Below are 24655 nucleotides of genomic sequence, written 5' to 3'. Positions count from 1 at the left end.
CTGACTGCCCCCTGTCAGCCTGGTCCCCCCCCTAACTATCCCCCTGCTGGCCTGGTCGCCCCCTAACTGGAAGGGAGTCAGACATCCGGAAGATGTCCGGTTGACCTGGTCTAATTAGCATATTACCCTTTTATTAGTATAGATAGGGTAACACCTCTCTTTGCCTATCTTAATGATTCAAAAAGTTCTTGTTGAAGATGGTTCTCTGACCCACTGTAGAGTCAGAATTACTGCCTGTGACTGCATGTCATTTCTAATTTTTATAATACTTTGTCCACAGGGAGGCTGAGAAGACAAAACTTCTTATAGCTATCCAGAAACAAAAGGTGGTGGAGAAAGAAGCTGAGACAGAGCGGAAAAAGGCTATTATAGGTACGTGGATTTCTTTCCGAAATGGCTGTCTCTAAGTACATGTGTTGTGAGTTTGTCCTGTTGTTCTTTGTCAGCTTCATATTAGATATTGATGGGACTCAAATAAGACTGAATCATTCATATTTAGAATTCTGGAAACTTCTTTATACAGTCAGATTTTCTAAAGCCTTTAAAAGCAGATGAGGCCAGTATGTAATGAAGTTCTTTGGCTCTCCACCATGTCATTGGCTGCCACAACTATTGTCTTTTTTAAGGACAGGGAAAGTAGACAGGATCTGGGGGCAGCTCTAGCCTCTGTGGAATAGGGTTTTTGTTTATACAGATTTAGGAGAGAGAAGTTTTTGGCAAAAGCTCAAGATTATAGTATGTATCCTTGCTGCTGACATGCACATAGTTTTATCTGGATAGATGAATAATACCACCTCCGAAAGCAGCAAGATTGCTTACAGCTCACTTTGAATCAGTGACTTCCCTAACACTCCAGGGTACTGTATATTAGACTGCCCTTTTAGGCCCCCAGTTGTTTGTTCCTTGGATGCTGAAAGCTTAAGGAGTCTTTCATTGAATATTTCAAATATGCAGAATATACAGAGAACAATACAATGAAGGCTTAACTTTTTGCCATATTTTCCTCAAATCATATTTGCTTTAAGAAAATTCTGTATCTGTTTGAAGCCTCCTCTATACTCTTCCTGGTCTTATTTTTTGACCCGTCTTCACAGAGTAGCTTCTATTCTAAAGTTGATGTATATCTTTCTGCCCATATTTTCATACTTACACTGAAAGTATGTGATAATTCACAGATTCTTTTAAACTACAAAAATGCTATCAGACTCCACTTTTATTTCATAACTTGTTTTTAGTTGTTGTTGTTAATTCTCACCTTGACTTTAAGAGAGAGAGGAAGGGATGGGAGGGAGAGAGAGAAAGAAACATGGATGTGAGAGATCGGCTGCCTCCCACACACACCCATCCGGGGCGGGGATCGAGCCTGCAACGAAGGTATGCACCCTTGGCCAGAATCGAACCCACGACCCTTCAGTCCTGGGGCTGACACTCTAACCATTGAACAAACTGTCCAGGGTCACAACTTGCTTTTTTAAACCAACATTGTTTGAGTTTTATTCATATTGATACATGATCTACTTCGTTTTTAATTACTGTGTATTTTCATGAGTAAACCTTGATTTATTCTGATAGATCATTAATGAATAGTTAGGTAGTTTCTAGTTTTTCCTTATTACAAAGAGTGTGCAGTAATGCCCTTATCCAGGTCTCTGTGAACACATGCAAGCATTTTCTTAGAGTAGTGTTACTCAACATGTGGTGTGGGTCAGTGCCCTGTCACCAGCTTTTTGTTTCTGATCCACAATGAGAGGACTACAGAAATGGAGAATGGGTGTTTAAAAATTCCTACAGCTTTTTTTATGTTTGTTGAATCTAATTGAAAACTTGAGCTTGTGCTTTTGTTTTTAATATTTTTCTTAGTACTTCGTTTTTTTAAATAATTTATAAAATATTGATTCCTAACAGATTGAAATACCCCAAAAGAAGTGTGCTTTCCCACAGATTCTTCTAGAATACATATCTCGAAGCAGAATTGCTGGGTCACAGAGTATACACGTCTTCAAATTTATAATCTATTGCCAAATCGCTCTCCAAAGTGATTTTTCCATTCCACCTTCTGTTCAGCAGTATTTGAGTTCCAATATATGTGTTGCCATATTGAGTCACATTTCTGCACATCCTCCTCAACCCTTGGAGTTATCAAACTTTAAAAAATTTATGCCAGTTTGATAGTGGACATTATATCACATAATTTCAGTTGAATTTCCCTCAATACTGTAAAGTTGAATATTGTTATTGATCATTCAGGTTTCCCTTTTTTTGTGGTATGTGAATTGCATGTTAATATCATCAGTCCATTATTTGATTATGTTTTTTGAACTGACTTGTAGAAGTTCTTTATATCTTCTGGATTTTAATCCTTTCCCATGTTTATACACTGCAGATATCTTCTCTCAATTTGTGGCTTGTCTTTGAACTTTATGATGTTTTTGACATACACATATATTTAATTTTCAACAAGTTAGATTCATCAATTTTTTCCTTTCTGGTTTGTGCTTTTCCCATCTTGTTTAGAAATTCTTTCTTAGCCCCCAAATAATGGTTTTATTCTAAAAGTTTTGTAGTTTTGCTTTTTATATTTAGGTCTTGAATCCATTTGGAATTTGTTTTAGTGTTTAGTGTGATATAGGAATTCAGTTTTATTTTTTTCAAATGGCAAACCAATTGACTTCAGACTTAAATAGTTCATTATTTCCTCTACTTGTTTCTAATGCCACATTGGTCATACAACAAGATTCTATATATGATTTGTTCTGTTGCTTGAGTCTCTATTTTGTTTTAATTTCTTGGTCTAGCTTTCTTCAATATTACCCTGTTTTAAATATTGTAGATTTTATGTTAAGTCTTACAATCTGGGAGAGCAAGTTTCTCCTTAACTATTTCTCTTAACTGTTCCTAACTATTCCTAAAATTGGCTTGAAAACGATCCCAGGCCCTTTATTCCTCCATATACGTTTTAGAACCAGTGCCTCAAGTTCTGTAAAATACAGTATTGGGGTTTTGATTGGAATTGTATTACTTGTATATATCACTTTATAGAGAATTATAATATTTATGATATTGAGTCTTATAAATCTGTTGTATTTCTCCGTTTATGAGAAATGTCTTTCAAAACTGTCATTTTCTTAAAGTTCTTGCATATTCTTTGTTAGAGATTTATTTCTGTATGTTAACTTTTTTGCTATTATAAATATGTTTCTTTTTTGAAGGTACTTTTTCTGACTTTTTTGCTTTTGTATAGGTATACTGTTGGTTTTTTCACTTAGCAATCTTGTTCAAAATGATATTTCTAATCTCTTGGATTTCCCATGTGAGCAGTCATACTGTCTTCAAATCAGTTCTGTTTTTTCCTTTGTAGTCCCACACTTTTTAATTCTATCTTACTGCTTTAGGCTATGCCTTGTTGAAAAGAAAGATGGTAATTGGCATTCTTGTCTTGTTCCTAACTTTACATAGTCCCAATTATGTTGGCTGTACTTAACTTTTATTGGGTTAGTGAAGTTTCCTTCTACCTCTTGCTTGCCAAGAGATTTTATCGTTAATGGCTGTTAAAACTTTTAGAATTTTTTTATGTATCTGTTGAAATGACCATATACTTTTTCTTTTTAAAGCTGTTAACATAGTGAATTATAGTAATAGGTTTTCTATTACTGGATAATTTTGTCTTCCTGGGATAAATCCACTTGGTCATAATGGAAGAGGTTCACCCCAATACATTTCCCTATATGGTTTGCTGGTTATTTCTGTAAAATGTTTTTATTTCAATAATTGAGATCAGCTTATAATTTTTTCCTTCTATTCTTAATGTCAGGTTTTGTATCATGGTTATATTAGCCTCAAAATGAAATGCAGAACACTTCTTTTCTAGAAAATTTTGTATAAACTACATATTATCTCTTCTTTGTAGATTTGACGGAACTCACTTGTAAAAGCCATCTTGGTCCAGTGGGGTTTGCGTTTGTTTTTTGGTTGTTTGTTTGTTTGTTTTTTGTATGCTTGGTTTTTTGTGGTAATAGTTAACTTACTGTTATAATTTCTTTAATGCATATAGGTCTACTCAGATATTTGTTTCTTTTTGAGTTCTGGTAGTTATATTTTTCTAGAAAATTATCTATTTCATCTGTTATTTCAAATTTGGGGGCATAAATTTGTAGAATTCTTTTTTGATTTTTAAAACCCTCTGCCAAATCGGTATGCTGCTCCCTTTTTATTTTTAATATTATTTACTGTGCCTTTTTTTTTCTGAATCAATTTTGCCAGAGGTCTGTCTTATTTTACTCATCTTTTCAGAGAACTGGATTTTAATTTGGTTGATTCTATTGTCACTTTTTAAAAAATAATATCACTTACACTTAGTTTTATTATTTCTTCTACCTTTTTGAGCTTACTTATTGGTTCTTTTCTAACTTACTGGGTTAATTCTTTAGTTTTCAGTCTTTTCTAATGAAAATATGAAAGATTATATGTTTTCTTCTAAGTTCTGCTTTAGGTGTATCTCAAATTTTGAAATGTAGTTTATTATTGGTTTTCAGTTTTAATTTAGAAAAATTTTTTCATTATGATTTCTTTGCCTGATGAATTATTAAAAGGGCTTTTAGGGGGCTACCTTTTCAGTGTTGATTTTCAATAGTCAGAAAATATTATCTGTTATATGAATTCTTAAGTATTTGTTGAAATTTGCTTCATGGCCCATCAATACATGGTCCTTTTTTGGTAAATGTTCTGCCCACTTACAAAGATTGAATGTACATTCTCTATATGCTGGATGCAGGTTTCTCTGTATAGCCATTAGGTGAGGCTGGTGTTGTTCACATCTGTGTTCTTCCAATTTTTCCCTTCTTGAGCTATCCGTTTCTGAGGAAGGTGTGTTAAATCCCACTATGACTATGGATTTGTTAACTTAAAATTTCTTTCTTTATGTGTTTTGGGGCTATATCATTAAGAGCATTCAGGTTTAGATTGTTACATCTCCCAGGATAATTGCACCCATTATGTAGTAACCCTCTTTATCCCAAACATGTTTTTGGCTTAAGGTCTATTTTTTCTGATGATAATATAGCTATACCAATTTCTCTTGATTAGTTATTTTCTTGTTGTATCTTTTCGCATCCTTTTACTTTCAACTTTTCTATGTCATTATGTTTTAGGTGTGTCTCTTGTAAACAGCATATAGCTGGATTTTGTTATCTTATCCAATGTGAGAATCTGTCTTTTAACTGGTGAGTTTAGTCTTTTTATATTTATTGTGGTTACTGCTATGTTTGGGTTTGTTTATAATATTTAATTTTGTGCTATTTATCATGCATCTTTTTCTCTGCTAATATTCCCCCTCTTTTCTGATGGATATTGAATTGATTGGATTTTCTTTATTCTTTTACTTGATTGGAAGTTTTACATTTAATTTTTAGAATTATAACTAGTCATGACCTGTAAAATGTTTAACAAGCATACCTGACTTGACAAAGTCTAAAGTTATTCTATTCTCTTCTTGAATAATACCTTAGAATACTTTAATTCTTATCACTGTCCTCCAATTTTTCATATTACTGTTGTCTAGTAGTTTAGTTTCATGTTGTTTTTATTCCCCCATTAATTATTATCATCATCATTGATTCTTACAGTAAATATTTCAATTTACATGTATTATGTAATTTTTTCTTCTCCATTGTTTCTGGCAATTCATTTTTTTTCCCTGCTAGTTTTTTTCAGTAAAAGCTTAGAGTGGAAACTTACTCAGTCTTCCTTGGTCTGAAATGCTTTTGTTTCATTCTTGAATGATAATTTAGCCTATAATTCTAAATCCAATTATTATTCTTTGTTACTTTGGTGGTATTATTTTATTTTTGTTTAGCCTCTTCTCTTTATACTTTTAAGATTTTTCTCTTTGTCTTTGGGTATTCTCCAGTTTCACTATGATGTGTCCAGGTGAGAAAAGCTTACTTCTCATTGGGCTGGTAGAAAGAGTTTTTATTAATTAATTTCTTTATTTATTATAGTTTTATTGATTTCAGAGAGGAAGGGAGAGAAACAGAAACATCAGTGATGAGAGAGAATCAACAATCGGCTGCCTCCTGCACACCCCCTACTGGGGATCAAGCATGCAACCTGGGCATGTGCCCTGAGTGTGAATTGAACCATGACTTCCTGATTCATAGGTTGATGATCAATCACTGAGCCATACTGGTCGGGCAAGATAGAGTTTTTTAGTCTCACTGGAGTTGCAGTTCTGTAGCTGTCTCTCTGTTGTATACAGGAGTCTCGGTTCCAGCATCTCAAGTCCTCATCTTCTGACCCCCCTGCTTGGGCAATAACCCAAGTTCTTCTCCCTTACTTGTCTGATAACCACCCCTGGGCTGCCACTATGCAGACTCTCAGCTCTCCCTTTGCTTATGTCTCTTGAGTAGCTCCCATTTTTTTCTTAGAATCTCAGCCCTGGGTTAAAAAACAAATTCTCGCTTAGAATCTCAGTCATGCGTTAAAAAACAAATTTGTTAAATTTTATCTAGCACTTTAAAGCAGTTATTTTCAACCAGTGTGCCGAGGCAGGAACACTTGCATGCTGTAAGAATTTTTAATACCTGACTATTTAGTCAGGGCACTGACCTCTATCAGGGGTCCTCAAACTACGGCCCTCGGGCCACATGCAAATACAAATATTGTATTTGTTCCCGTTTTGTTTTTTTACTTCAAAATAAGATATGTGCAGTGTGCATAGGAATTTGTTCATAGTTTTTTTTTAAACTATAGTCCGGCCCTCCAACGGTCTGAGGGACAGTGAACTGGCCCCTGTTTAAAAAGTTTGAGGACCCCTGCCTTAGATTGTCAAATAAAAAAATCACAACAGCAAACACAACAGTAGTTGTCTGATATGAATGAATCAATAGTATACCCTTTTTTTTGTCAGATTGACAAAAAATATAGTTTTTGGTGTGCTGCAGAATTTTAGTAATGAGTTTATGTGTGCCATGAGATGAAAAGGTTGAAAGTTGCTGCTTTAAGGTGTTGTTAGCTGAAGGATTTTTCTCATTAGCCTACTCCACCGTTTTTCTAGACTATAAGTGTAGTCACATTCTTTATGGCTTTATCCACACACATTAAAGAGCAGTGTTAAATGGGATTATGGCAGCAGTTCCCTTATGTTGAAACACCAGTCTCGGGGTTCTAGCTGCAGATGCCAGATCCCCCTTCCCTCTATTCAAGTTTTATCTTGAGTTTCTGCTTATTTCTAAATTTCTAGCCCAGTTGAATATAGTCTGTCTTTGGGATGGTATGATATAAATTGACTTTATGGCTGATAGGGAAATGTGCCCTGGAGTAGCTGAGAAAGGCTACTGTCTTTTAGAAAGAAAAAAACCACTTGGAAATTTTTTTAACGTTATGCATTTCCCCTGGGAAGTGCATAAAATGTGTTAAAATATTCACCTTCTTTGTCTGAAAAGGAGAGTTGAGAACGTTCTTCAAGAAATGCAGTGATTGAAATAAAAGTTTAATTAGAGTCTTTCTCCCTTGGTCCTGGATCCTTTGATTGGGCCAAGTTTTACTAAGAATGTTTCTCATTTTCCCCACCTGTAACAGCCTGCTGCAGCTAATTTGTTCACTCCCAGTACTGTTTGTACATTCTCAGATGAATTGTCCTTCTTTTTTACCTTCCACGGCAGTCAGAATATTCCTTCTCTGATATTTTCATCGTGTTATTTCCTTTATGGCAATTTAACAGTTGATCCTGAGCATATTAAAGCCTAAATTCCTTAGGCTGTCACTCAAGACAGGTGTCTTCTAACCCTCTTTCTATTATTATTTTTTGTTGTATCTCGTCAGCTGGCTCTGTATTACCTCTCACTTGCGCATTTCGTACCTTCTTGTCTTTGTTTACACCTTCTGCCTTGTCCTCCTAGGTCATGTCCATTATTTTCTTTAAGATTTCTTCTAGAAGGCCTTCCTTGGTGTAACTTACCTTTCTTTCTCCTACCACATTATATTAATTGTCCTACCTTGCCATGCATTTATGTTGCTCTGTTTTTGTGCTGAGTACTTTGATGAAGTATCTTTTTACCCCATTAGCTTGTGGACTATTGCTATTTAATCCCTTAAAGGACTGGAACTGTTAACTTTTGTATTCCCCTTTCTACAAAATTAGCACTTTCAAAACAGAACAGTAAAGTAGGAAATAGACTCCCTTTTATTCCATTGAGTTGTTTACTATGTGGTTAGATAAAACTTAATGAAACAGTCCATAACACCTTATGTAAGTAAACGTTAGACTGTGTGCTGCTGATTCTAAGTACCTGTGGAGCTAGGGAAATGTTTTTGAATGTGTCTTCTTTTGTATGATTATAGAAGCAGAGAAGATTGCACAAGTGGCAAAAATTTGGTTTCAGCAGAAGGTGATGGAGAAAGAAACTGAAAAACGGATTTCTGAAATTGAAGGTACATCAGGGAAAAAGAGGCTCTGGCTATCCTAATCTGCCTTTCTGCCCCACGGGTTGGGCTCTATGGTGGATAGGAAGGCCATAGACAGAATAGTCTGAAGGAAGTGGCTGACTTGATATTCTAGATAATTTTTTTTTAATTGCCATTACATATCTAGCTCTTGGTTTGGTTTGTGACTTTGGCTAACTCAGCCAAAGTCACAAACCGACTTAAAATAGGGCTTATTAGCTCCCACTTTGTTCTCAGGCAGTAAGATAATTACCCATAATCAGTTGTAAAGTATGTATAAGATGAGAAACCCCAGCACAACCAGTTTCTTTCCTACCTGTCAATGAAAAAAACACACCATAAAAATTAGCTGGGAAAAAAGAAGCCACGGTTTTCAAAGAGCTCTCAAACTCCTTGATTTCACAGTGAGATGTTCTTAGCTTATAGTCTTGAAGACCACACATTCAACCTCTTCTGCTTATATACTGCAGCTTTCTATTGTTTAGATCAAATGCGGGGGGTGGGGGGGGTGATTCAGTAAATAGAGCAGAGCTTTTGTGTCTGGATTTAGTTATTTCACTTGAAGCTGAGAGTGGGGTGGGGTGTGATGCTTTGGGTGATGGGGGTGGAGGAAAGAAAGAGCACTTTTAGGTGGAAACTGAAGTGGGCTCAGCTGAGCTGGGAGTTGTTCAACATTGACAAGAGTATTCCCATTGAAGTCCTCAGAAGCTCTCTGAGGACTGGGATTTTAAAACTGCTAGAGTTGTTACTGGTATATGCTTTTAAAGTAAAGAAGTGATCAAAATATCAGGCAGTGGAGAAAGGGACTATTACCTAAAGTAGAGTCTGAACTTGTTACCCAGCTGAGGAAATAGATCACAAGTTTCCTTTGTTTTAAATACCCTGTGTTGTTTTGCTAGATGCCGCGTTCCTGGCCCGAGAGAAGGCAAAAGCAGATGCTGAATATTATGCTGCACATAAATATGCCACGTCGAACAAGGTGACTGGCTCTCTGTGCCACTCTCCTAGTAATACAGTTTGGGGTTTAGTTTCTCTTGTGGGGGCTCTACTGTGATAAAGGAGATTTTATCCAGTGTCAAGAAAGGGTAGTTACTGTCACACCCTCTAGAATCAGCCAATCACTTGGCAAGATATATTGCACACTTATTGGATAGGGAATTTTGTATATTTGTGTATAAAAATGGGGAGCTCTGACAAAGGCAAGCAGATATATGAAAATACATGCCATATAGCAGGCACGTCAAACTCACGGCCCATGGACCACATGCGGCCCACAACGAATATTTTTGCAGCCCAGCTAATATAACGGTATGCAAGAAACGATTTAATAAAAATTTCATGACTTAATTTTTACAATATCCTGTTATATATAATTATTAATAACGAACTACTACATTCGCTATTGACTGATTACTATAATCATGTTACATTCATTTCCCTTACATGCCTTAAGCACAGGCGCACCATTTCTCTCCACTAATACTAGCAGCGAATATTTTAGCAGCCGATTGCATGTCATTAGTCTTGTAGTCACTTGTTTGGTGTGCACAACAGGAAATAGTTCGCTTTCAGAGAATAAGAAAAATAGAAATTTGCGTTACACTTTTTAATTGTGCAGATATTCAGTGTCTGGTAAGTTAATGTCCAAGAAAAAATACAATTTTTATTAAAATGTTCTATTCTTTTATGTTAACGATTACTCATTTATTTCATCCCTCTGTATTCAGTATGTCTCTATCAAAATAAACCTATGTTTCTACGAAAATTGAAGCTTTTGTGTTTTGCGGCCCACATAAACTTAAACCTTGTTTATTTGGCCCATGTTAGCCTTTGAGTTTGACATGCTTGCCATATAGCCATTCATTTGTCCTGCTATATAAGAATTCAGTAATCAAGAAAATTGAGGGGCTTCTAAAATGACAAAAAGAACAGAAGAGTAAAGTTTATTTAGAATTGCTTCCCAGAGAAGGTAGGTTTTTTGAGTAAGCTCATTTATAGCAGTGTTTCTCATCAGAGACATTCTTGGCATTTTGGAGTGAGATACTTCTTAATTGTTAAAGATCATCTCATGCATTATGGGATATTTTGCACCCCAGGCCCTCGCCTACTAAATGTCAGTAGTGTTTGCCAATTATTTTAATAGTCACCACCACTCCCCACACACACACGTGTTTCCAAATGCTACCAACTGAGTATTGCTTGTTTACTGGGCTTTTTAAATGTTTTAGTCATGAGGCATTTTATGTGTAATAACTTGAGAAAGGAGGTTGGGTGATGTATGGGTGACCAATTTTTGTTTAGGGACTGGGGTAAGTTTAGGTCTAGAGACTGCAGGCCTAGTTAGCAGGAATTATTTAATTAAGAGGCAGCTAGAACCCCTATGGCTTTCTGAGAAGGGAAGGATCTATCCAAGGTTTATAAGGTTATTAGTTGTAGAATAGATTGGACAGAAAGAATGGAGACAGAGATTGCTAAGGTATAGGATACAGTTTCCAAGATTAGAGTTAAGATTGAAGGTAGAGACAGAGCTTAAACTCTTTTGATTTAGAAAATAACCAAATAATCTGTATTCAGAAGGAATGATAAGACTTGAAATTCAGTATGAATTTAGAAATACACTTAACATATTGGAGGACACAGCTCTATAGAAACAGAATGAAGTTTGGTCAAGATGAAGACGAGATGAGAAACTTGAGTTTACAAAACTAACATTTCAAATCTGTCATGGGAGAGGCTGACCAGGCACAAATATCCAGATCTTGTCATGAAGTCAGCCTATGCCTAAAGGGCAGCAAGTAGTTTTATGTCACTTTGAAAATGAAAAATGCTATTCAGATATTGACCTATAATAATAAGACTTTAGAAAGTAAATTGTTTACACACGGTGAGCAGATTGGATGGCAGTGTTTCAGCAGGGATATGAGTCAGCTGGAGAAGGTGTAGGTGCAGGAGTGGAAGATGTCAGAGGGCTGTGAAGAACAAGATGGGCTTTGCCTGGAGGACAGGCTGGGACTTGAGATGAAGAGAAAATCCCTAGGGGAGGCTCTGAGAGGCTTTAGAGTATATTTTAAGGATCATTGGAAATGAATACGTTTTAATCAAACCCAGAGAGATTGTGATTGGATATATCTTAGGATCACGATTTAAATAAGACTGTGACGGAGAGAAACCTGATGATTGACAAACACCTGTCCATCACAAGCAGATTAAACATCCAGTTTCTGGTAGAGGCAAGAGGCCAGACCAGGTGATTTCTTGAGATATTTTCTAGTTCTGGAATGTGATCAAGAAAAGCAGAATCAAAGGTGGTTGATTATAAGGTTCTGAGCCCAGGCCCTTCCTTTGAAGCTCTGCCACTCCCATCCGTTGACCTGTTCATATATCAGGAGAAACTCCAAACTGACCCCAGGTTGATTCAGCTGGATGAAATGAGAAAGTACATATGGAAGTACTTCATCAGCCACAAGTCACTGTGGAAATGTTATCATCATTACTTAGTGAGTTACATTCATTGTTCCTCAAAACCACCCCCAACCTTTTTTTTTTAATTAAAAAATAAACAGCTTCTCCTACATTATAACAGCTTGTTGAAGGAACTTCAAGTCTGGAATATAGCTATTAATTTGATAGCCACACTTCAAAGTGAGAGAGGGTCATTGGCAACAATTCAGATTTGAGTAATTTTATCAGTAGAGCAATAGGGAAATGTGTGTAAGGAAATAGAGGGATGAATATTGCACCAAAGTGTCCTGATGCCTCTGCTCCTGTTTGCCCCCACACAGCACAAATTGACCCCGGAGTATCTGGAGCTCAGGAGGTACCAGGCCATTGCTTCTAACAGTAAGATCTACTTTGGCAGCAACATTCCGAGCATGTTCGTGGACGCCTCTTGTGCTGTGAAATATTCTGATGTTAGGACTGGAAGGAAAAGCTCTCCTCTCCTCTCTAAGGATGCTGCTGAACCCTCTGGAGAGAGCCCTGTCCAAAAGAAGGAGAGCATAGGTTGATGCAAGAGGTGGAAATGTTCTCCCATATCAAGATGTGGCCCAAGGGGTTCAATGGGAATAATGGTTACGCGACTCCCTGTGCTCGTGTGTTCTGCCTCTCCTGTGGTAGTCCTGGCTTACCAGCTGATTCCAGGATAGAGCCAGCTGTCTGGCACCCAAATGGTCTTTTCAACCACAGTTTTATCAAGTATGCTGTGTGTGATCCTTGCTAAATTGGTACTCATGAAAGAAGGAAAGTCTAATGCTAAGATACTGCCTGCACTGGAATGTTAAACACAAAATACATAACAAGCTGTGTTTTCCTAAGCTGAGATCTGTTGAATAATGTTTACATTGGTCCCAGGGGAAGTGTGTGCTCAGCCATTCAAGAGATAGAAGGCCAGAGAGAAGATGGCCAGGATGTGGTAAGTGTAAAGAAGACTCACTACACCTGGGACCGGGCTCTCTTTAGGGTCTGCAGTGTACATCCATGTGATTAGCATCTAGTCTGCTGAAGTTCCCCAGGAAATGATCTTCCAGTTGAGCAACCATTTACTTGATACAATGTGCACATTTTTGTTTTCCTACAGTCAAGTTGGTGGCTTGCTGGGACATGCACCTTGCCACTCAACCAGATTCCTTGTAGAGATTCCTAATCACTAGTTTATTGCATTAGTAGGCTCAGAGATAGAGCTTGGTTTGAAGTTTTGGATGAGATGAAACCTTGGCTTTGAATCAAAGTTCTGGGGACCTGAATTCTCCTCCATTGGGTGATGACTGTCTGTGTCACTGCCTCAGGCTGTGTGTGACTAAGGTACTTGGTTTCTTGTCACAGACAACTCCTTATAAGTCACCTCTCAGCTCTGGCTGGCCAAGAGCAAGACAGGGCTTTACCAGAAATAGGAGCAGCATACAATTCCTAGCTATTCACTGCACAGTATTGTATCATAACTGCAGGAAGTTTTTTAACTGGATTTGGGGTACATTCATTTGCCCTAGTACCTCTGCCTAAAGGCTCTATTCTAGGCTGCCATGGTTACTAGCACACGAATTCTCCTTCTCAATATTGTTCATCAGGAGCCTACATGGTGTGGAACAAAGAGTAACTTGGTCATTTTTGTCTCCTTCCCTATTGGCCCTGAGATGCTGAAATCAAAGTTGTTCTCCAGCTTCACCTTCCCTAGGAGATTAGGATTCCACTGACTTCCTGGGCAGCCAGTGGATTTAATCTTCCATGAGAGGATGACAGATTAATCTGTGGCTATGAGAGACCTATTTCACCTGTACTTTTTTTTTCCTTAATGATTAATTTTCTTAAAAAAGTGTGCCCCATAGTTAGGCCTGAGTATGTGCAGCTTGTTAAGACCTTTTGTGTAGACTTTGTTCAAGCCAGACAGAAAAGTCATGGGATCCTTCCAGCAACCTCTCAGCTGACTCTCAGTCTCATGACAGTTGTGAGTTGTGCCAAACACTTTATGGGAATGGAATCCCAGATTTGAGTGGGTCTTTTCCTTGGGCCTTATCCTATAAAAGCATTTGTAATATGGAGAGAATCTTTTTTTTTTTTCATTTTTGCTCATTAATTGTATGCATTCTCTTTTTGAGTGAATTTTGTGTTCTCTAGCCCTCAAAAGAACTTTTGAACTAAAAATAAACTTCTCCTGTCATATATTGTTGCTGCAGATAATGATTGTTGTGGGAAACTTGGATCATTGGTTTTTGTGCTTTCATTACTAGAGATGTTTTCTATTCCCATGAGCTAAAAGTTGCTGCCCCAAAGTGATGGATGTGGGTTATCTTACAAGCCACAAGCCCTGGTGGCAGAGTTGAGGGGCAGGGAAATCACATGGTGAAGTTTTAAAGAAAGTACTTCCACTTGAACTGTGCTTCCCTGTGCTCACTCAGGCACTAGGTCTAGCCCTCCTTCAGGGATGTTCCTTTTGGCAAATATATACTGTAATCTTGAGTCTAAATTTATATGTGAAATGCTACCTTTTTTTAAAAAAAGAAACTAAATAAAATTATTTTACTATCAGTGATTTGTGTTTTCCATATGTCTCCGTTCTTTTCTGTTGTCCTAATATGCTCCCAAGGCTTTCTTGCCCATTTCACTAGGTATCCACTTTATTTAGTAGTTTTACTTAACTGTAGAGGCTTTTCTTATACTCCTCCCAGAACACTGCCTCCCTCGTATGAGAATTTTAAAATAATTTTTAAATATTTTTTAATTACAGTTGACATATTAATTTCAACTATATAATAGTGAGTAGACATTTCTATAACTTATGAAGTGATCGCTAGTACCTGGCATAAGAATTTTGTTTTGTTTTTTGTTTGTTTGTATTTATTTATTTATTCATTTATTTTATTGCTTAAAGTATTACAAAGGGTATTACATATGTGTCCTTTTTTTTTCCCCGCCCTTGACAATCCCCTTGCCTCCCCTACCCCCCGGTGTCTTATGTCTATTGGTTATGCTCATATGCATGCATACAAGTCCTTCGGTTGATCTCCTACCCCCCTCCCTCCTGCCCCTCAACCCTCCCCGGCCTTCCCGCTGCAGTTTGACAATCTGTTTGAGGCAGCTCTGCCTCTGCATCTATTATTGTTCAAAAGTTTATAATGGTCTCTATTATCCATGAATGAGTGAGATCATGTGGTATTTTTCCTTCATTGACTGCCTTATTTCACTTAGCATAATGCTCTCCAGCTCCATCCATGCCGTTGCAAATGGTAAGAGTTCCTTCTTTTTTACAGCAGCATAGTATTCCATGGTGTAGATGTACCACAGTTTTCTAATCCATTCATCTACTGATGGGCACTTAGGCTGTTTCCAGATCCTAGCTATGGTGAATTGTGCTGCTATGAACATATGGGTGCATATATCCTTTCTGATTGGTGTTTCTGGTTTCTTGGGATATATTCCTAGAAGTGGGATCACAGGGTCAAATGGGAGTTCCATTTTTAGTTTTTTGAGGAAACTCCATACTGTCTTCCATAGTGGCTGCACCAGTCTGCATTCCCACCAGCAGTGCACGAATGTTCCTTTTTCTCCACATCCTCTCCAGCACTTGTCATTTGTTGATTTGTTGATGATAGCCAGTCTGACAGGTGTGAGATGGTACCTCATTGTTGTTTTGATTTGCATCTCTCAGATGATTAGTGACTTTGAGCATGTTTTCATATGTCTCTTGGCTTTCTGAATGTCCTCTTTTGAAAGGTGTCTATTTAGATCCTTTGCCCATTTTTTGATTGGATTGTTTATCTTCCTTTTGTTAAGTTGTATGAGTTCCCTATAAATTTTGGAGATTAGGCCCTTATCAGATATGACATTGGCCAATATGTTTTCCCACGCAGTGGGTTTTCTTGTTGTTTTGTTGATGGTTTCTTTTGCTGTGCAGAAGCTTTTTATTTTGATGTAGTCCCATTTGTTCATTTTCTCTTTAGTTTCAAGTGCCCTAGGAGCTGTATCAGTGAAGAAATTGCTTCGGCATATGTCTGAGATTTTGTTGCCTTTGGATTCTTCTAGAATTTTTATGGTTTCCCGTGTTACATTTAAGTCCTTTATCCATTTTGAGTTTATTTTTATGTATGGTGTAAGTTGGTGGTCTAGTTTCTTTTTCTTGCATATATCTGTCCAATTTTCTCAACACCATTTATTGAAGAGACTATCTTGGCTCCATTGTATGTTCTTGCCTCCTTTGTCAAATATTAATTGAGCATATTGGTTCGGGCCGATTTCTGGGCTCTCTATTCTATTCCATTGATCTATATGTCTGTTCTTGTACCAGTACCAGGCAGTTTTGAGAACAGTGGCTTTGTAATACAGCTTGATATCTGGTATTGAGATCCCACCTACTTTGTTCTTTCTCAGGACTGCTGCAGCTATTCGGGGTCTTTTTTTATTCCAGAAGAATTTTTGGAGAGTTCGTTCTAGATCTGTGACGTATGCCATTGGTATTTTAATGGGAACTGCGTTGAATTTATAGATTGCTTTGGGTAGTATGGACATTTTAATGATGTTGATTCTACCAATCCATGAACACGGTATGTTCTTCCATCTCTTTATGGCTTCCTCTATCTCTTTTTTCAACGTCCTGTAGTTTTCTGAGTAGAGGTCTTTTACCTCTTTAGTTAAGCTTATTCCTAGGTAGCTTAATTTTTTTGGTGCGATGGTAAATGGGATTGTTTTTATTATCTCTTTCTGAAAGTTCACTATTGGTGTATAGAAATGGCATAAGAATTTTGAAAGCAGTTTCCATTCTTCTTGACTTGTGGAATTTACTAGGTGTACCGGTTAATAATGCGGATTTTTTCAATAGATGGAGTTACACATATGTTGATATATATGCGATTTGATATGTATGCTATTTTGTTGTATTGCTCCTTCAGATCACGACTTGTTCCGATCAATGGCACACGCACTTTCTGAGCAGCACCTCAAAACGTATGAAGAGGTGAAAAATTGGGTCTCTGAATGGTCTGCCTCAAGACAAGAAAAGTTCTATTGGGATGGTATCCACAAATTACCTGAAAGATGGGGGAAATGTGTAGCTAGCGATGGACATTACTTTGAATAGAGCACTTTTGATGTTTCTCTTGAAATTATTGTGTTTTCTTTGGATTACAAAATTCGTATTAAGCTGTTAAAATGCGTATTAACCGGTTAATAATATGGATTAACCATTAACCGGTAAATAATGCGGATTAACTATTAATGGATTCCATATTATTAACCGGTTAATAGTTAATCCACATTTTAACCAGTTAATTAGAATTTTTGTAATCCAAAGAAAACAATAATTTCAAGAGAAACATCAAAAGTGCTCTATTCAAAGTAATGTCCATTGCTAGCTACACATTTCCCCCATCTTTCAGGTAATTTGTGGATACCGTCCCAATAGAACTTTTCTTGTTTTAAGGCAGATCATTCAGAGACCAAATTTGTCACCACTTCGTACGTTTTGAAGTGCTGCTCAGAAAGTGTGTGTGCCATCTATCAGAATGTAATCTGAAGGAGCAAGGTCTGGTGAATACAGCGTGTGGGTTAATACTTCCCAGGCAAGATCTTTTAGTGTGTCTTTAACTGGTTTTGAAGAGTGTGATGGTGCGTCATCATGAAGCAAACTTACTTTGCCGTGTCTTCTGGCCCATTCTGGTTGTTTTAAGATCACAGCCTGGTTCAAATTGATTATTTGTTGTCGGTAGTGATCAGTATTATCGGTTTCACCTGGTTTTAGAAGCTCATAATACACCACACCTTCCTGATCCCACCAAAGGCAGAGCATTGTCTTCTTTCTGAAGAGATTTGGCCTTGCAGTCGATGTTGTTGGTGGACCTGGATCAACCCATGATTTTGTGTGTGTGGGATTCTCAAATCCACTTGTCATCGCCAGTCACAATTCGATGCAAAAAAGACTTTCTTTCCTGCTGTTGAAGCAACATTTTACTGAGGACTTCTCAGTTTTCCATTTGTCTTTTGTTCAGTTGATGTGGCACCCCTTTTCTTTCTTTAAAATCTTTCCCATTGCTTGTAAACGATCAGAAATTGTTTGCTGAGCAATATTTAATCTTTCTGCAAGTTGTTTTTGAGTTTGACACGCATCTTCACCTAATAATGCTTGTAAATGTTGGTCTTCAAACTTTTTCGGTTGACCTGGATGTTCTTTGTCTTTCACATCGAACTCATCACTTTTAAAGCGTTTAAACCAGAATTCACAAGTATATTGAGATGGAGCATGTACACCATACGCTTCCCGAAGTATACGATAACTTTCAGCAGGACTTTTCTTCAAAATAAAGTAATGAATTAAAACTTTCCGCAAATGCTCTTTTTTTTTTGGCATGAAATTCGACATGTTTTTTTATTGCTTAAAGTGTTACAAAGAGTATTACATATGTGTCCCTTTTTTTTCCCCCGCCCTTGACAATCCCCTGGCCTCCCCTATCCCCCAGTGTCTTATGTCGATTGGTTATGCTTATATGCATGCATACAAGTCCTTCGGTTGATCTCCTACCCCCCTCCCTCCTGCCCCCCAACCCTCCCCGGCCTTCCCACTGCAGTTTGACAATCTGTTTGGGGCAGCTCTGCCTCTGCATCTATTATTGTTCATAAGTTTATAATGGTCTTTATTATCCATAAATGAGTGAGATCATGTGGTATTTTTCCTTCATTGACTGGCTTATTTCACTTAGCATAATGCTCTCCAGTTCCATCCATGCCGTTGCAAATGGTAAGAGTTCCTTCTTTTTTACAGCAGCATAGTATTCCATGGTGTAGATGTACCACAGTTTTCTAATCCATTCATCTACTGATGGGCACTTAGGCTGTTTCCAGATCTTAGCTATGGTGAATTGTGCTGCTATGAACATATGGGTGCATATATCCGTTCTGATTGGTGTTTCTGGTTTCTTGGGGTATATTTCTAGAAGTGGGATCACAGGGTCAAATGGAAAGACATAAAGAGATGGAAGAACATACCGTGTTCATGGATTGGTAGAATCAACATCATTAAAATGTCCATACTACCCAAAGCAATCTATAAATTCAACGCAGTTCCCATTAAAATACCAATGGCATACGTCACAGATCTAGAACGAACTCTCCAAAAATTCTTCTGGAATAAAAAAAGACCCCGAATAGCTGCAGCAGTCCTGAGAAAGAACAAAGTAGGTGGGATCTCAATACCAGATATCAAGCTGTATTACAAAGCCACTGTTCTCAAAACTGCCTGGTACTGGTACAAGAACAGACATATAGATCAATGGAATAGAATAGAGAGCCCAGAAATCGGCCCGAACCAATATGCTCAATTAATATTTGACAAAGGAGGCAAGAACATACAATGGAGCCAAGATAGTCTCTTCAATAAATGGTGTTGAGAAAATTGGACAGATATATGCAAGAAAAAGAAACTAGACCACCAACTTACACCATACATAAAAATAAACTCAAAATGGATAAAGGACTTAAATGTAACACGGGAAACCATAAAAATTCTAGAAGAATCCAAAGGCAACAAAATCTCAGACATATGCCGAAGCAATTTCTTCACTGATACAGCTCCTAGGGCACTTGAAACTAAAGAGAAAATGAACAAATGGGACTACATCAAAATAAAAAGCTTCTGCACAGCAAAAGAAACCATCAACAAAACAACAAGAAAACCCACTGCGTGGGAAAACATATTGGCCAATGTCATATCTGATAAGGGCCTAATCTCCAAAATTTATAGGGAACTCATACAACTTAACAAAAGGAAGATAAACAATCCAATCAAAAAATGGGCAAAGGATCTAAATAGACACCTTTCAAAAGAGGACATTCAGAAAGCCAAGAGACATATGAAAACATGCTCAAAGTCACTAATCATCTGAGAGATGCAAATCAAAACAACAATGAGGTACCATCTCACACCTGTCAGACTGGCTATCATCAACAAATCAACAAATGACAAGTGCTGGAGAGGATGTGGAGAAAAAAGGAACATTCGTGCACTGCTGGTGGGAATGCAGACTGGTGCAGCCACAATGGAAGACAGTATGGAGTTTCCTCAAAAAACTAAATTCGACATTTTTAAGCGTAAAAATATCTATGATGTTAACACATTCAGAAAATTTGACACATGAAGTTTTGAAGCTTGCTGTCAATACAACAAAATTGAATACATATCAAATCGCATATATATCAACATATGTGTAACTCCATCTATTGAAAATAATGCGCATTATTAACCGGTACACCTAGTAAGGATGTTCTGATTCATTGTGGGATGCAGCCAGCTACAGAGGGGGAAGGGGAAGGATGGAGTGTGCCCTGCAGAGGCCCCCTGAGAGCTGGAGGAAGGGAGGAGACACCTTGAAGCAGAGGAAGGACAAGTGGTATACATTATAACTGGCAATGATGTGGTCTAACTTCACTAATTCAGATGTTAGCCCAGGAGCCAGGCTGGACCTGCTCTTCCCGTGCTCTCGACATTCCCTTCTGGGGACAATTTCATAGTAATGTTGGGACAGCAGGGCTTGGTAATTGGGAGTTTTGAGGACAGCAGCACTTTACTCAGTTTCCTGTAGGATCCAACCCCATAGTATCCTACATCTGCTACTGCAGACCAGGGGAGTTTAATTGGAACCAGTTATCCTCTAGGTGTTTGGTGGGTGTGAAATTGAAGTCGGACTTTCCTTTTGCTGTGGGGAAGGAATTTTGTGATCAGAAGTTGACTGACTTCTAGTTGCTTCAGGATGAAGTCTCAGATGTGTGTATACAAGGCTTTTTGTTATTTTGCCCCCACTGACCTGCTTGCCCAGATCCTTGATTGTACCTTCTCTCCGTCTCTGCATATATTGTTCCATCTGCCCAGCTTACTTTTTCTTCCCCAAAGCTCCAACTTTCCTTTTCTAACTCCTAATGGTGTGTTCACTTCTTCAGACAGGTCACCCTGCATGCTTGCCCAGGTCAGTACCCACGTGTCCCCCTTCGTAACATTTCACACGCCTTACATTACCTGTTTAATGTCTTTCCCACAAATAATTCAGCTCTCCAGGGGCCAGGGACTGTGACCATGGTCTTCCCTGGGGTAGTAGTATTGCTCATACCTGGCCCATATGAGTTATTCCTTTGTGTTGCATGAAAGAACAAAAGGATGAATGTGAAATGCAGGTTAAGTGACTAGTGGGGGAAAAGGACATAGAAGTTAGGTTAGAGTGTCCATGTCAGGACTTAATGTGAACAATGAGCAGTTACCAAACATCTCTGAACCTGTTAACCCATCCTTGCAGTGCTCACTCCTCAGTGGACTCAGCAAGACAAGTTTATGCACCTAGTATAGTGGTAATTATTGGGTGAGTTAGTTCACCCACTCTATGGGAATCAACATGTTTCTGTCTCTGAGTAGACTTTAAGTTTCTGTAGTGGAGAGAGCACAGGACCTGACATATACAAGTGCATCATAAAAGACATTGAATTATGTCTTCAGCAGCAGTGAGCTAAGCTAGCTAGATTTTAAACCTTGACCACAGCCCTCCAGGAAAATCTCAACAAGCTGGCCCAGCCCCTCAGCTTTCTCCTGGTCTCGGGTCTTTGAATAAGCATTTAGATTCTACAGTTGGCCCTTGAGCAACTCTGCAAGTCAAAACTCTGCATATAATTTTTGACTCTTCCCAAAAGCTTACAGATAACAGTTGATTAACATATTTGTATGTTAATATGTATTACATATTACTACAATAAGGTAAGGTAGAGAAAAGAAAATGTTATTAAGAACATCGTAAGGGCCCTAGCTGGTTTGGCTCAGTGGATAGAGCGTCAGTCTGCAGACTGAAGGTTCCTGGTTCGATTCTGGTCAAGGGCACATGCCAAGGTTGCAGGCTCGATCCCCAGTAGGGGAAGTGCAGGAGACAGCCGATCAATGACTCTTTCATTATTGATGTTTCTATCTCTCTCCCTCTCCTTTCCTCTCTGAAATCAATAAAAATATTTTTTTAAAAGGAAAATCATAAGGAAAATACAGTTAGAGTATTTATTGAAAAAAAATCCATGTGCAAGTGGACCCATGCAACACAAACCCATGTTGTTCAGGGGTCAGCTGTAGATGCTGTTGATTCATTGCTTACTCCAAGTGTCCATTATTATATAGCCCATAACACAGAATGACATTTTACTTGTTTTCCTTACCATGTCTCTCTGGAATTTGTACCTTTCTCTTTTTTTTTTCTATTTATTCATTTTCTTACTTTCCATCGCCTATAAACTGAATGTGTCTCCCTGAAGCGTATATGTTGAAGCCCTATCCCCAATGTGATGGTATTTGGAGGGGTGGCTTTTGGGAGGTGAACAGGTTGTGAGGGTGGAGCCCTCGTAAATGGAATTGGTTCCCTTATGAGAAGACACACGAGAGAGATGCCTGTCTCTTGGCAATGTGAGGACACAGCAGGAAGGCAGCCATTTGCAAACAAGGAAGAGGGCTCTTGCCAGACACCAAGTCTCTGGCACCTTGATCTTGGCTTCCCAGCCTCCAGAACTAAGAGAAATAAGTTGTTTAGGACACCCAGTTTATGGCATTTTGTTACAACAGCCTGAGCAGACTAAGACACCATCTACTTCTATTTTTTATCTTCAATTTTTTTTATCTTCAATTTTTTTCCCTTCCTTTCTTTCTATAAGTAATTATTGGGCATCTAGAATGTGCTAGTTGCCAAAGTAACAATAAGGCTTATAACCTTGTGTGGGTGGGGGTTGGGGGGTTGGCAAGCAAATAAAAGGCACTTATAGTATAAATAACACTGCCGAGAGGTCACTGGATGCAAGGGGCACAAATGACGGTCAGACCAGCCTAGTGGTTTCTAGGAGGCAATGTCAGATTTTAGCCAAATTTTAAGGTTGGACAGGAGGTAGCCAGCCAGCTAGAGAGGTTGGTGATGGTGTAATGTGTTCCAGGCAGTGGGAGCACCAGATGGTATTTTAAAATGCAATTCACTGTCTCCCCTTGCCCCAACAATGCCATGGCTGCACTTCACATGTGTTTCACTGCAGGGATCCTCCCGCACTATGGAAGCTGCAGGCATTCTGCACATATATTCAACTCAGATATGCACAAAACTGTCTCCAGGAACAACCCTCAACCAGTGGGAGACAGGAGCCCAAGTGGTCAGAGAGGAGGTGACCTTTAAAACCTTTCCAATGGAAACACCCTCCTGACACAATACTAGAAACAATGTGTGAGTATCAAACATAATTCAACCCATGTTTGAGTGCCTGGTATGTATTAGGAAACCTAAATCGTGGAAAGTATTAGACCAACAGTGAACAAAATAGTGAATAAGACAGATACCATCTCTGCTCCAAGAGTGAACAGTAATGTCAGCTATGGACTTAGCTGTTGGTTCATGGGTTGTAACAAACATCCACCCTGGTGCAGGATTTTGATGGTGGGGGTGGGGATATATGGGAACTCTGTATCTTCCACTCAGTTTTGCTGTGAATCTAAAACTATTCTAAAAACATAAAGTGTTAATAATAAAAGAAACAGTCTATGTAAAAAAAAGTCCTTTCAAGATGTTTAAGCAAGGAAATGATATGCTTACATTGTTTTAAATCTGTCCTTTCCCAACGTGTTTCCAACATCTCACCATATTTCTTCATCTACTTTCAACATCCAAAGCAACATTAAAGTCCTAACTGTTCAAACATTTCCAGGTCAATAATTTACCTCACTGTGAAATGTCTACAAATGAATACCTGGAAACAACTTAGCAAAAGTATCAGCGGACAGGTTCCACAGATTGCTGGAAGGAATACAGAAACGTATCAGAGGCCCCTAAACTAATGACCTCTGCCTGAGTTCTCCCTGTGCAAACCCATCAGGGGTTGTGCTCCATACCAGCTCACAAGCCCCAAAGCTAATGGATCCACGAATGCAGGCTAATAAGCAATTTTGTAGTCTGTTGTGAGAAATACAGAGAGATGGCCCTGAAATAAGTGGAAAACAAGTCAAAAGAAATTTAATGAATTTTTGTGCTTCATACATATTTAATGTTTGTAACAATAAGTAATAGAAAACCACAGTAGACTTCTTAGATTTTAGGAAAAGATTTATTACAGTAAAAATTCCCCATAAAATAATGCATAAACATTATTGTTAATAGTAAGACTTACCTCAAAGAATAAGTAAGAAGATTAGTTATCTTAAATGTAAATACAAATGAGATAACATTTTTCAAAAATCACCTTAGTGAATGTTTTCTTTTTCTTTATTCTGATAAAATATACATAAAATTTACAATTTTAACAGTTTTAAGATGTACATTTCAGTGGTATTAAGAGCATTCACAATTTTTAAAATATATTTTTATTGATTTCAGAGAGGAAGGAAGAAGGAGAGAGAGATAGAAACATCAATGATGAGAGAGAATAATTGATTGGCTGCCTCCTGCATGCCACACTGGGGATCAACCCCGAAACCCAGGCATGTGCCCTTGACCAGAATCAAACCTGGGACCCTTCAGTCCACAGGCTGATGCTCTATCCACTGAGCCAAACCTGCTAGGGCCATTCACAATTTTTGATGAGAGTATCATTGAACAGCTGCCTCCTGCGTGCCTCCTGGGGATTGAGCCCACAACCCAGGTATGTGAACTCTGGTTCATAAGTCGATGCTCAACCATTGAGACACACTGGCCGGGCTCCAGAATTTTTTAATCATTCCAAACAAACTCTGTACCCATTAAACACT

At 38.2% G+C, this 24655-nt stretch overlaps 1 protein-coding gene across 11 annotated transcripts in view; it reads left to right on the top strand.

The window, feature by feature from the left end:
- The window catches only part of ERLIN1 (ER lipid raft associated 1), a 37549-nt gene extending 23087 nt beyond the window's left edge, over window positions 1-14462 (top strand). For 9 of the 11 annotated variants that reach the window (XM_023743232.1, XM_023743231.1, XM_014467107.2 and 6 more), the window contains 4 exons: window positions 281-372; window positions 8338-8427; window positions 9339-9418; window positions 12222-12783. In XM_023743232.1, the coding sequence (XP_023599000.1) occupies window positions 281-372; window positions 8338-8427; window positions 9339-9418; window positions 12222-12446 (487 nt within the window). In that variant the 3' untranslated portion in view covers window positions 12447-12783. The other 2 variants (XM_023743228.1, XM_006101716.3) reach the window with 2 other exon arrangements.
- The last annotated feature ends 10193 nt before the right edge of the window (window positions 14463-24655 follow it).

Source organism: Myotis lucifugus, unplaced genomic scaffold, assembly GCF_000147115.1.
Source record: "Myotis lucifugus unplaced genomic scaffold, Myoluc2.0 scaffold_381, whole genome shotgun sequence".
Taxonomy (NCBI): domain Eukaryota; kingdom Metazoa; phylum Chordata; class Mammalia; order Chiroptera; family Vespertilionidae; genus Myotis; species Myotis lucifugus.
This window is presented reverse-complemented; position numbering and strand designations above follow the sequence as displayed.